This window comes from Schistocerca serialis, chromosome 10 (genome assembly GCF_023864345.2).
Source record: "Schistocerca serialis cubense isolate TAMUIC-IGC-003099 chromosome 10, iqSchSeri2.2, whole genome shotgun sequence".
NCBI lineage: Eukaryota > Metazoa > Arthropoda > Insecta > Orthoptera > Acrididae > Schistocerca > Schistocerca serialis.
Window position 1 is genome coordinate 123,284,434 of NC_064647.1, and position 14,974 is coordinate 123,299,407.

The window sequence follows — 14,974 nt, forward strand, 5'->3', positions numbered from 1 at the left end:
AATCTGTACATGGTGCTTTGTGACCTGACAAATTATACCGAGTACACTTAACCAGTATCAAACTTTCTATTTGTCTACAGTGCCCCTTAAATTCTCTATTTATCTCTGCTAGCCTGTCCACCCTTTCCCGTTCCAAGTTCGCTAGCCTGTCTGTATTTTCTTTCTCTACCCGAAGCTTTCTATCCGCGTCTTTTTCGAAAACTCATACACATCTGTGCACATGACAGTCTTTTGCCATGTGCCCCTTTCCACAATTATAACACAATGGACTTTTAGTCTTGTCCATCCTTGGTGTTCTAACCATATTTCTCACGGTCGGCTTCTCTTTAGCCAATGCTATCGCGCTTCCCTCCATAGCAGCAATGTCAATGGCTTCAGAGTGTGTCATGGACTCTCCTCTAGCCCTCACTATTGTTTTGATTCTGTCGTCATAGAGTCCCTGTATGAACACGACTCTTCCTAATTTCAACACTAGCACAATACTCCCAGCTAATTCAGCTTCTGCCATCACACCTCAGATGGCTTCTCTAAACTGACGCTGTAATGCATCAATACGTGAACCCCACTGTGCAATGCTTTCACCTCTTTCCTGATGACTTGCTAACAGTTTACATGCAAAGTAATCAGTGTGTTTACAAGCATAATTTTCAACAAGTATAGCACATACATTGGACCAAGTGGTTGTCAAGTCTCTAACTAATAACTTACTTCTAGCCGCACCCACTATGCACACCTTGACAAACTTCAGTTACACACCATGCTGTTCAGGGGCCACTAACTCTAATGCACTATCACAGTTGCCTAGAAATTCGTTCAGCTGAAATTTATTACCATCAAAAAGCTGAGGCAACAACTTTAACGCATCACTCAAAACTAACGTGTTGCCTGATTGGTAATGATTGTGCAATATTATTACTGCTTGATTTTGCCTGCCCTGACTGCGGCATTTTGTACAAGCAAGGTTTGTCTTACGTTATTAAGTGTCTTTGTAGTCTGTGCTGATTTGTGCACCACTTCTTGTTGCTTGCGTTGGCTTGGCAGCCACGCGCCTCATTATCTACTTCCAGCAGCCCTCCCGAGGACCGATAACGCCACCTCCCTCTCTGGAGCTGCCTCTTGTTTACGCCTTGCTGTTGACAGCTTCCCGCATGTCGAACCAGTGCCGTGACGGACCTTCCCAGCCTGTCAAAGTTGTCTTCTTCTTTCTTCGCCTCAGTACGCACCTCGTCTCAGTTTGATTGCTCAAAGCCATTAGTCTTTTCTTGACTTCAGGCTGAGTACTGTCAAAAGTTAAAATCGTCCTACACCTATTCCTCAAATCCGTGGCCTGGTTAATCCCAGTACTGTGTGTAAGAACAGCAAGGCTAAGGCTTCCACAAAAAGTCAACACCCATTAGAAGGGATGCCCAATTTGTGCCAACCCCACACCTGGCACCGAAAAGTGTGGATCGTCTGTCGTGTCTATAGTTTCCTGCAAAAGCGGATCAGGATGGGAGCTACATGTTAATTCCAGTAATGAGGTGGCTCGTCCAACTCGAAATACTGGTGCTGGAAATTCTTTGCAGATAAGGGAACTTGGTGGGATAAGAGACATATACTTCTGATGAAAAAACTGAGACGAAACACAAGGTAGGATAACACCACTGTCGGACCCTAAGAAGCACAAACACATTCAATATAAGTTGTGCAATCCTGCATGTACCCTGTGCAGTTAAGTGCCATGAGAAACCAAGTCCCAGCATCTGAAGGAACTGTCAAAGGAATCTCCCACCAGCACCAGCGGCCCTGCTTATATAGGCTCGTCTGATGCAATCCCCCACGATCACACAAGTCTCCCGTTTTCTGTCGTCCTTCCAGAACATTCTGTCATAGCTGGTCATGTAACTCCAGCACGCCTTGCACAAAAACGAAACCTCTCCTGCTTCCCAGTGCCCTGGCTGACGTTAGGTTGCTTTCCTACATGTTCATCTTATGCATATCGACTCACATCCGTGACCCATTCGCGACATTGTCTTTTCGTAAATTTATGAAAAGATAATGTAACATCAGTATGACCTTATTGTAAAATTGCTTTTGTAATGCCATTTAGTCTGAAGATGATGTATTCCCTCAAAACATGTCGCTAAATAAATAAGTAATACAATAGTTAACAGAGTTTGTGACTGGTAGCAGTAATTTTTAAAAACCTTTACATATTTCTTGGGACAATCATGGTCGAAAAATAGTCAAAATGGCTTCAAATACATAATTTTCATCTGTATTCACCATTTGTTAATGTTCAAATGGTCAGGCAACTCTTACACTATTCACCACTAGATTGCTTCACTTTCCCTTGTAATACCATGGTTGCTAATTTTGTGTTTGGGTGTTGTCTACCACCACGTGCCAAGTGTCTCTCACAGTGTGTTATCTGACATTGTTTGATGATGTTCTCATAGTATTTCTCTCCCTCTGACCACTCACTTTTCTTACTTTATTTTGTGGCTACCTCGTGCAACACCCATGTACTCATTCTAACTCAAAACCTCATATTTATAGCTGGACATTATATCCCCATATTGTTATAAGAAACAAGTGTTATACAATCTCTAGCATGGGTCATCCTTGAAAGTAGTGAACAATAATTTTTAAATCTGTTCATATTTATTTTTTAGAGAAAACAAGTAAGTCATTGTAATCCAAACTTTCTCACTTTTCAAAGTAATCTCCATTTCTTTGCACTTATTTTCCCATTGTTCTGTAATTATGAAAATACACTCACAGTGGAACTTCATTCCAGCTGCACATAAACACTGACACATTGCTATCTGAATATCCTCCACCATCTCATAGTGTTGGCATCACACTGGTTAATTTACAGCTTCCATCATCTGTCGCATTACTTGTCAAGAAATCATCAACTTCATTTTGATAGCTCTGAAGAAGATTTTGCCAAATGGTTCTTCTCTGAAGTTTGTGGTCCTCGGTCAATAAATGTGAGACCTAAAGAGCACAAACTTTCCAATAACTTCCACTTTGAGTCATTACTTGCACCCCATTGTGTCCTACTGGAAGCTTAGCAGCGATTTCATTCACTGTGACATTCTTATCTTCTCTAATGAGCTCACCAACTCTTTCCTTGTTGCGTTCTGTGGACACAGTTAGCTGGCAATAACTATGAGGCTCATCAAGGATATTCATTTTCCCATCTTTGAAATGCTTTTCCCATCTCCTAACTGCTAACATCCAGACAGACATCCCCATAGACAAGTTGAAGTCTGAGGTGAATTTCAGCAGCAGATTTTCCCTCTTTAACGTGGAATTCAATAACAGTGCACTATCGAAACGAATCATCAAAGTCCACCATTTTGGACGTACTGTCTGTGGTGGAAAGTCTTTAGATTAAGATCCTGCAGTCATTTTCTTACATTGTTGGAATCTGAATCCAAGAATGGGTAACTCAAGACTTTCAGTATGAGCCTTATATTACAGTTTTCTTGTTTCCCCTTTTGAAGTCTTGTACACCTTAAGTTGGGCTTATAATTGCCCGAAACAGGTCATGATTTTCAACCAATAACGCTATTTGCAACTGAAGCAGTTAATTATCTCGTTCTTATGAAGCTCAGTTGTAGATGTCCCAATCAAACATTGTCCACCCATATGTGTTATACTTTGTAACTGCATTTGTTGAATATGGGCAGTTGGATGAACATCGGAATCAGAAGATGCAGTGTAAATAGGTTTATTATCAAACAATTTCATTAGAGCTGATTTTTCATCAGTCCTTTACCTGTAAACGGTATCATCTGTTCATCTATATATGAACAAATTGGTAGGGGATGATTTTCTACTTTGTCAAGGAGTGGCTATACCTTCCAATAATTGTCACTTGATTTGGCTTTCTCTTTCAAAGCATTGGCATCAACCAGTTTTAGGCTATTTTGTAACAGGTAAAACAATCCCTGCTAATAGTATCTGCAGTCAATAGATAGTGTGTTCAGTTTTCCCAGCATGTTCTCAGTCTACAGAATACCAGTAAGGCTATCAACATACTGACCCCCCAAAATTTTCTTAATATTGCTCCACTGCCAGCCATTGATGTTATTGTTAGTGTAAAACAATGTAAATTCATAAAAATAAGCCATATCATCAGTGTTTGGTCAACGTATTGTGTGAAATATTCAGGTGGTGACTTCACAGTTTAAATCTCAGGCTTGCAGTTTCTGGTACTTCAGGATTAAACTTAAAAATAAAGGTAAAATATAATAAAGCTACGTAAGCTATCTCTTAAATATGCCACACAAGTTTGCCTCCAGCAACTGCTTATTCTGTCTTGTCTCCATTTTGCACCTCTGTGTTGGATCTGTCAGAGGCACCCCATCAGCATCTTATGTTTGTGATCTGAGAGCTTGCTCAAGCCCATCTTCTTCAGGTAACAAAAAATTCAGAAATATTTGGAACTTCCACTGGCAATAGTTCCACTATTTCTTTATCAGTTAGCACTACAGCAAACAAAACTGGGGGGGGGGGGGGGGGGGGGGGGTTACTGTGTTAATTTTTTTCGTTATTGTAATAAAATAAATGCCTAATTCATTTATGTGTAAAGAAACGATGTAATGTAGCACAGAAAAATGAAAGCTCACAAAAGAACATTTAGCAAAGAGGGAAGAACTGACCACTATAACCAAGTAAACAATAACAGATTTGTAGTAATGGTCTTGAGATATCAGGAATATAATCTCCAGGTGATCATTTTGATCAATAAAGGCAGTTCCTATGTAGAGATACCTTTACATGGTAAATGAAACAGTTGCAAATATAAATATGCTTCTAATCTAAATGTGTGAATATTTATCTTTGTGTCCTGACATGCTGCATGCCTTTCTAACATTCAGTTTCAAGCTGCTCCTGCCACCTAGGGATATCACAAAGAAGTCTGAACAAGTGACAAAACAGAATGCACCAAATGTCTACTCTGATGCCTCCAGCATTCAGAAAACGCAAAAATAAATAAAATATAAACTGGAGATATTATTATATAATACCTATGGACACTACAGGTTAGCCACATATTGGGTAGTTAAAAATTTAATACTAGCCGTATGGTTAATTTTATAAAAGGCCAGAAAGTATTTTAATGAGACATGTTCAATTATTTTTTGTTGTTGAAGAAGATATACCAAACTGTTAATTACAGATAGTTTCAAGTTCTCTTTCTTGATCTGCTGCTAGGTGTTTGTCTGAACTTTCTGACTGCCTCCAAGAATTCTTAATGGAGCAGTTACCTGCACTGATTATTTACATTTTTGACATTAATCTAACTTTACAGATAAAAGATTTATTTTGAACATAAGCTGAATGGGAGCATTAATGTCTTTATTATTTCTCTTTTAACTTGATTCTGTGCAAAACAAAATCCATTCTTTTGTGGTGTCACTAGGATGTAAAATGACAACTGCAACTGAACTTGCCCTGTGAAACAATGAGGTGAATGAAAGATATTCATGAATTCAACTCAAGAGTTAATTTTTTTGCTAACCTAAGATTAACTGATTTATACATATGTCCTTGGACCAATTATGCTTGTTCTGAGAGATCAAACAGACATGCTAGTAACTTCACCAATATTGGTAACAATAAAACTTGGATTTTATACTCCAAAATTACATATTTTTGGCAATTTAATATTAGATACTGAGAAACACCAATTGTTTATAGAGTGGAAAAGTGTTACGTCACATTGCATTTGTATTGCTAAAGTGTGGATAGGGTTAACTCAGAACTAGAAATTTATTGGACATTTAAGTACAGTGAACTAAAATTCTTCAAAATATAATCCTTTAGCATCAACAAGGTGCTGCCAGTGCGCCTTCAACTGTTGGTAGCCCTTCCGGAAAGCCTCAGGTGTCATGCTGTCAAGAGCTCTCATCGAAGCCTGCTGGATGGTGTCGATGGAGTCAAATAGCTTCCCTTTTAGGCCTGTCTTGATTTGGGGGAAGAGGAAAAAGTCACTTGGAGCCAAGTCAGGGCTGTAGGGTGGCTGTGGCAGTGTTGTCACGTTAACCTTACCAAAACTTCGGCGGTGGCGCGCGACATGTGAATGGGCGCATTGTCGTGGCAGAGAATCCAATCGCCCTCGATCGCCGGGTGTACACAGCGAACTCTATCCCTCAAGCAGCACAGCACTCACACTAAGACGATGGTCATTGTTTAAAAGTTCCTTACTTTCTCCACATTTTGATCCGTTCAGCTTGATGATTGCCCCCCAGAGCAGTCGTCGTCTTCAACATTTCCATTGCGATCTTTGAAACATTTGTGCCACATGAAAACCATTGCATGGGACATGACTTCTGCCTTAAAGGCCTCTTGAATGATACAGTGTCTCTGTGGCAGTTTTGTTCAGTTGCACACAAAACTAAATCACATAACGCTGCTCCATTTCCGCCTGTCCCACTTTTTGACTGAGGTCAATGAAACGCACTCACGCTGCAAGCGATGCACACTCTCCAGGGTTCCAGGGGCAACTGCTGCAGCGTCAGTTCATTCCCTGAGACCCCCACTACTTCCCCCACCCATCGGAACCGGTCCGCATGTGCTCCCCTACTCCGAAACGAATCAGTCTTGAAACTTCGGAATCATACCTTGTATATACACTTTCTTTCTTTTTTTGTATTAGGACAAATTTTGATTTTGAGGTACTACAAATAGGATTATCACTGCCCCTTACATGAATGTGGTCTCACTTCACTCTATAAATATAAAATTTTATTTACAGTACACTTTTCTTTTCAGTTCATAAATAACATTAAATTTACTGCATTATAAAATTTGTACATCAATTCGTGCAATCAGTGCACAATGGTCTCCATTACATGAAGACTCTGCCGAAGAGGTCAGCATGGCCTTTCTTTATAGTTGAGTTTTTCTTCGATTCTTCAGTGCCTAGAAAAATAAAAAATAAAATCTTGAATTCTGAACTAATAATGCAGATTGATACATATTTAGAAAATAGGGGGGGGGGGGTGTTCCGATTTCTTCTCTTACATTCCTCTATTGGGAGAGGAAAAAGTGATGTCAAATTGGACAATTCTATTTATCCATGAGAATCTGACAAAATTCTTTAAATTGGAGATTCAGTCCTCTTAATTTATATCCACATTTTTTCCTTTTAAGCATCTGTGAGGCAGGCATGCTTCTGTCATAAATATTTATTTAGTTTGGCATAAGTTTTGAGACTGCATATAATGGTAAGGGATCAGTTTTTGTGAAGTAGAGACACACAATTTCTAATCATAATCATCAGCTTTCTAAGAGATGATCAGATGATGTGAAGTGGAATGATCTCATAAATTTAGTAATGTGGAAGGATGATCCATTCTGAGATTTATTGATAAAGTTCTAAGGATGGGTAAATTATTCATGAAGGTGGTCACTTAAAAACATTGGTTCTACAAATTCTTGAGTATTATTTGTTGTTGTGAGAGGTGTACTTAGGTTACTCTCAGATTTATTTACCAAGTGCAAGATGGAGAATGTTTTACTCTGAGTCACAAAATGTTACTTTACCCAACGTGGCCAAAACAGTCATGCTGAATGTGAACACTATGTTTTAAATATAGGAGACGAGGAGGGGGGAAGGAACTACACAAAAGGGATAAACTAAGACCAATGTGTGAATCATAAGAGGAAAAGAACCATGAAGCATCTGGATGTGTGGAATGCTGGTTACTGAAGAAATCTTCAAGTCAAAAATGTCAAGTTCTCATATTCTGGCAGAAGATATCAGTATGCAATTTGAAGAGACTGGTAACTGTGACAAATTGAATGCCATGACAATGCTCCCATATATAGTTGACAGAAACAAACTCATATGTCTGCTAAGGCTGAGTTTGGATCCTTGATTGGTACAAGGAAAACATTAGCTTTTTAAACAATCTTCAAAATTTCTTGAATATCATTTGTGTACATTACAGACAAAAGGGTGTGTGTTTACCAATCACACTGTAACACAGCAAGAAGAAAATACACTACATGATCAACAAAAGTATCCGGATGCCCCCAAAAACATACATTTTTCATATTAGGTGCATTGTGCTGCCACCCACCTACTGCCAGGTACTCCATATCAGCAATCTCAGTAGTCATAGACATAGTGAAAGAGCAAAATGGGGTACTCTGTGGAACTCACGGACTTCAAACGTGGTCAGGTGATTTAGAGTCACCTGTCTCTTATGTCTGTATGCGAGATTTCCACACTCCTAAATCTCCATCTCCACTGTTTCCAATCTGATAGTGAAGTGGAAACATGAAGGGATACATACAGCACAAAAGTGTACATGGCGACCTCGTCTGTTGACTGACAGAGGCCGCCGACTGTTGTGTAATAGGTACACATCTATCCAGACCATCAAACAGGAATTCCAAACTGCACCAGGATTCAACGCAAGTACTACGACAGTTAGGCGGGAGGTAAGAAAATTTGGATTTCATGGTTGAGCAGCTGCTCATAAGCCACACATCATGCCAGTAAATGCCAAACGAAGCCACACTTGGTGTAAGGAACGTAAACATTGCACAATTGAACAGTGGAAAAACATTGTATGGAGTGACGAATCACGGTACACAATGTGGCGATCCGATGGCAGCATGTACGTATGGCGATAGCCTGGTGAACGTCATCTGCCAGTGGGTGTAGTGCCAACAGTAAAATTTGGAGGCAGTGGTGTTATGGTGTGGTGGTGTTTTTCATGGAGGGGGCTTGCACCCCTTGTTTTGCATGGCACTTTAATAGCACAGGCTTAGATTGAGGTTTTACGCACCTTCTTGCTTCCCACTGTTGAAGAGCAATTCAGGGATGGCAATTGCATCTTTCAACACAATCGAGCACCTGTTCATAGTGCACAACCTGTGGCGGAGTGGTTACACGACAATGACATCCCTGTAATGGGCTGGCCTGCTCAGAGTCCTGACTTGAATCCTACAGAACATCTTTGGGATGTTTTAGAATGCTGACTTCGTGCCAGGCCTCACTGACCGACATTGATACCTCACCTCAGTGCAGCACTCCTTGAAGAATGGGCTGCCATTCCCCAAGAAACCTTCGAACACATGACTGAAGGTATGCCTGTGGGAGTGGAAGCTGTCATCAAGGCTAAGGGTGGACCGACACCATACTGAATTCTAGCATTACCGATGGAGGGCACCACGAACTTGTAAGTCATTTTCAGCCAGTGTAGTTTTGTACTTTATCAAAACATTGCAAACTATGCAAGCCAAGAGGTTGCCCCAAAACTCTTTTAGGTAGTTTCACATAAACACAGATGAAGCTAAATCATTGTTTGTTCAACATCTTATGACTAGGCAATATTCTGGGAAACTAAGACCAAGAAGTGCCTTCAGTGGCACCTACAAAGAGAACACTTACAAAGTAATTGTGGCAGACAAAATTAAAAAGAAGGAAAGGTATAACGAATTAGCATATGTTCATCATCTCCTAGCAAAGTTCACATTCACTGTGAGGTGGCAATGGCTGCATACCTGCAAACACTTTCACGATTCATTTCGTGGCCCATCGCTGTCCTGGTCGCCTTCCCGTTCCTCCTCTTCTTCACTGTCACTGTCACTGTCACTGATGCTGTCATCAGCATCCAGGTTAGGATCATCAAGCCCTGCTTCCCCTGCTCCCGATTCAGCCTCCTCCTGTTGCTGCTGCTGTTCCTGTTTCCTCTTCCAGGCCTTTGCCATCTCCAGCAGCTTAAGGTTCGGTTTCGTCGCCTCATCTTCAGGGAAGATGTAGTCGAAGAACTCCTCCCAACCTTCCTCAGACTGAAAAAAAAGGGAAAATCAGATCTTCCTCTCCAAAACTGCTACAAATAAGATAAAAATGGTTCCTTTCAATGTAATATGTCAACATTTTTGGGCACATTTTGTTTCACAAAATGCATCCTAACAGCCACAGAAAAATGAGGCTTGATTGATCCAATGTTAGCATACTGGAGAATATATTAATCACTGTTACAGCTACCATATGACTTCATTCAGATTCTGAAGATTTCAGACTTAAAAGAGGGGTCAGCCATTCTATGTCACCAAATATTCATTTAGTTGCTGACATTGGCACTTTTGATGCAAAGATAAACTTCAACAACAAATGGGCAACCTTAAACGGTACTGTTTGAAAGCAGACCTGCGAATTAATTGAAGAGTGGAAACGTAAACTATTCTAAGTACTCTTCTGTTCTCGGTAGTCTGTTACATGTTTCTAGAATTGTTCCAACTGTAACAACCATAGACAACAGACATGCATTCAATGAGTCAGTTGTGGACACCTAGCACTGGACATGCAGCCACAGTGTGTCAACACTGTCACAAAACACAACGGAGCAATGAATTGAACATCAGCAATGAATTGAACATCTCTAAATAAAGTGTTGAAGACATTCTCCAGAACATTTTAAAGAAGAGAAAACTGTGAGAGAGTTTTATGCTACACACCCTCAACCCTCGAACAATTGGATATAGACACTTGTCACAACTTGCTTGAATTAAAAAATATGGAAAATTCTTTTCTGATAAATGTCACCACAGGTGACAAAAGTTAATATCATCAATACAAGCCTACCACAAAATGAAAAAGAGCAGAACGGGTCCCTGATGGTTCGCCAAGACCAAAGAAGTTGCGAATGTGATGTGCAAGATTAACATGAAGCACTTTTTTGAGAGTTTCTCATTGGTGTATGAATGCTCTGTGCATTGCTCACATAGAACATGGCATTAAAACCATCACCTCACCTTTTCTCTCTCTCTCTCTCTCTCTCTCTTCCTCTTTTTTTTTTTTTTTTTTAAATCGAGTCCCAAAAGCATTTTGACTGACAAGATATAGAAAAATCCTAGCAGTAATCCAAAAGAAACATGTGGAACTCACATATACACAGACTGATGAATTCATGAAACTCTTCCAGCCAACCATAAGTTGCAACTATTTTACATTTAATGGTAACATTTATATGCAGTCAAATGTTCTAACAATGGTATCATAACAGGGTCATTTCAAAAGTCCTGCACAATGCACATATGCGAATGTTACAGTGCCATGATAAAGCTGAAATTTATGTTCAGTTGTGAACGAGAGTTTGTGTGTGATGGTTGTATATGTGTTTGCTCGTTCATGTGGCTGTATCATGAGTAATTCAGTTTTAAAATGCAAGCTGAAATGAGTCAGACTGCTTACACACAGTGACCAGCATTCCTATATGAAAATCAAATCCCTACATGGAAATAACCCACAAGAAATTTACAAAACTTTAAGAGAGGTGTGTGGGAATAGTGCAGTGGATCATAGCACACTATCAATATGGTCTGCTCGTTTCCATGAAGGTCATGTCAGCACTGGAAAGCCATCAATTGCAAAAGACTATGCCTCTCAGATTACTGTTGTTGAGAGAGGACAAATGAAAAACATGAGAGGAAATTGAATATGAGGCCAGAATGTCTGTCAGTAAGAAAAGTTGGAGCAGATGGCAGGTCACAAAAGAATTGCTTCAATGTTATCAAATAGAAGAACAGTTTCTGAAAAGGATTGTGGCACTTGATGAAACCTGCATTCGAGATTCTGAGCCTGAACTGAAGTCTCAGTCAGCACAATGGAAAATAATCTAAATATAACCATCACCAGTAATAATAGGTTAAACTGATTATGATGTTTGCATATGACACAATTGGAGTCATGGCTACAATTAGAGTGTCCCTGGGGACATCTGTAATAGGTGCATACTACAAGCTGATTCTGCAAAATATTTTGCTCCCAAAACTTTGTCAAAGAAGACCACACACACTTGGGGCTTATGTCCTCATTTTGTACGATAATGCATGACCGTGTACTGCCCTCCCAGTGAGAGAAACGCTTGATGAATATAGGTGAGAAATACTTCCATATCCACCACACAGTCCTGATATGAGCCCACCAGACTGATTTGTTTCCCAAACTGAACTAAAAACTCCATGAAAAACATTTTGATACAACTGATGAGGCTTCCACTGAGTCGACCCAAGTAATGTGACAGCTGAACAATGAATGTCCCTTATCTGAAATACAGAAGTTGTCAAAATGTTGGGCAGTTGTCATAAGCAAGAATGGAGATTGTATTGAAGGCCTCTAAAGGATTTTGTAAAATAAATTATTCTCTTCAGTTCTATCTTACACTGTGCAGAACTTTTGAGATAAACCTCGTGTGTGTGTGTGTGTGTGTGTGTGTGTGTGTGTGTGTGTGTGTGTATATAATAGAAGGAAACATTCCACGTGGGAAAAAATATATCTAAAAACAAAGATGATGTGACTTACCAAACGAAAGCGCTGGCATGTCGATAGACACACAAACAAACACAAACATACACACAAAATTCTAGCTTTCGCAACCAACGGTTGCCTCATCAGGAAAGAGGGAAAGACGAAAGGATTTGGGTTTTAAGGGAGAGGGTAAGGAGTCATTCCAATCCCGGGAGTGGAAAGACTTACCTTAGGGGGAAAAAAGGACGGGTATACACTCGCACACACACACATATCCATCCACACATATACAGACACAAGCAGACATATACAGAGGAAAAGAGTTTGCGCAACCATTGGTTGCGAAAGCTAGAATTTTGTGTGTCTATCGACGTGCCAGTGCTTTCGTTTGGTAAGTCACATCATCTCTGTTTTTAGATATATTTTTTCCCACTTGGAATGTTTCCTTCTATTATATTCATATCATTAATTTGAACCCAATAATTACGTTTGTTATTGTCACTGTTGCATTTCGAAATCTTTTCTGGCGTCTTATTTTCTCTTTTCGTTTTTGCCAGTAGTTTCACTTTGTATTCACCTTCTCCTTTTTACCGTAATCTACTATACAATTTTATCCTGCCTATATATACTCAACAATACGTCACCCACTTCCAAACCATAACCAAAAAAAAATTTTTTCCGCTTTCAACACTACCGCTGCTATAAAATCCTCCGTTTCTAGTCCACAGACAGTTCCTTTCACCTATTACACAACCATTTCGTCTAGTTCTGATAACTTTCGCTTTATTTCCATTTCCGTTTTTCACACATCACTGATAATTTTTAGCCGCTTCCCACAGGTTTTAACATCATTATTTCTTCGCCAGACAATTGTTAGCCTCATTTTCATAATCTGAGACCACAAAACCACTCCTTTTAATACATTTACACGCACTTTTTTCGAAATTTTCCCGATTTTCTCCATCCTTTAACGTGTTTTGGCGGCAACACAACCACCTAACCTTTGTGCACATCGTTGACTACCAACCCAAGTTCACCACAGGATCAACATAGCCCAGCTTTAACCAACACTTTTTCGCCTTTCTTCACAACAGATCTCCAGTTACTTTCTCCAGTTATTTTCATTTTCATTTCAACCTCATGTTACACTTTCCACCTTCTAATACCATGTCACGCACACAACACCCCCACAACGACCCCATTAAGTTTTATTTACATTCCTTCCGCAAACATGCCTTCACCCTAGCCAGATTACGCTCGCATATTTTATTTTCTCATGCTTGTCTGACATTTAGCATTACCCCCAAAGGCCTCACACTTAAAGTTCCCATCTCTGGCTGTAACCCTTCTTTCCATCAGTCCCTATACCAGTTCCAAACTGAACAATCCATTGCCCTCACCCACCTAATCCTTCACCTACACATCAACTCAGCCAATGAACACACCCGTCAACTCCTATCCTTAATAAAAGTCCACAATCTTTCCTCTCCCACATCCACACCTGCTATTCAGAGCATCCTCCTACAGGCCAACCACAAATTAGAACAGCATGCCACCCTTCACCTCAAAAACCTATCCAATCTCCTGGTTTCCCACCTCCGGAAAGGCAAATCACTCACCCTTCACAACCTTTCCAGCAAACCTCAACCTCCTCTCATTGCACACAAACCCAGTCTCTCCCATCTACTCAATCTCCCACTTCCAGCTCCACTCCCTCCAAAACCTCAAAATTCCAATCAACACAATCTGGTACCACAACACCCTAATTCAGTAGTTAACCTTTCCTCCAAACCTCTCTCCCAATCCGAAACCTCTGTCCTATCCAAAGGCCTCACCTTCAGCCCCACTCCCAGATTCAACCAAACAGCCCTCATCAAAGATTTACTGTCCTACACTCGTACTCTCTGCTGGAAGTATCACTTTGCCACGAAGAAAAATGATTCTAATCCTACCCCCAATGATCCAACTCCCCAAGACACTATCCAAATTGAACGCCGCCTGGAACAGTTCCGTCCTCCGTCATAGCGGGACCCACCTCCTCTTCCTCAAAATCACCCTCTCCAAACCTTCCAGGAATTTCTGACTTCCAGCCTTGCCTCTCAATCCTTCTTAAAAAACCTTAATCCTACTCCCAACATCACCACTGCTGAAGCCCAGGCTATCCGTGATCTGAAGGCTGACCGGTCCATCGTCATTCTTCCGGCGGACAAGGGTTCCACGACCGTGGTACTTGATCGTCGGAAGTATGTGGCTGAGGGACAGCGTCAGCTTTCAGACAACACCACATACAAAGTTTGCCTAGGTAATCCCATTCCTGATGTCCAGGCTGAGCTTCAAGGAATCCTCAGAACCTTAGGCCCCCTACAAAACCTTTCACCTGACTCCATCAACCTCCTGACCCCACCGACACCCCGCACCCCTACCTTCTACCTTCTTCCTAAAATTCACAAACCCAATCATCCCGGCCGCCCCATTGTAGCTTGTTACCAAGCCCCCACAGAACGTATCTCTGCCTACGTAGATCAACACCTTCAACCCATTACATGCAGTCTCCCATCCTTCATCAAAGACACCAACCACTTTCTCGAACGCCTGGAATCCTTACCCAATCCGTTACCCCCGGAAACCATCCTTGTAACCATTGATGCCACTTCCTTATACACAAATATCCCGCACGTCCAGGGCCTCGCTGTGATGGAGCCCTTCCTT

The 14,974-nt window shown here is 40.7% G+C and overlaps 1 protein-coding gene across 1 annotated transcript in view; it reads right to left on the reverse strand.

Moving 5' to 3' along the window:
• Window positions 1–6,722: 6,722 nt before the first annotated feature.
• LOC126425173 (protein crooked neck) overlaps window positions 6,723–14,974 on the reverse strand; it is a 74,314-nt gene continuing 66,062 nt past the window's right edge. The window contains exons 13-14 of the mRNA XM_050088126.1: window positions 9,517–9,804; window positions 6,723–6,921 (exon numbers count right to left, since the gene is read on the reverse strand). Coding sequence (XP_049944083.1) covers window positions 9,529–9,804 — 276 coding nt within the window. The 3' untranslated portion in view covers window positions 6,723–6,921; window positions 9,517–9,528. The remainder of the gene's footprint in view (window positions 6,922–9,516; window positions 9,805–14,974) is intronic.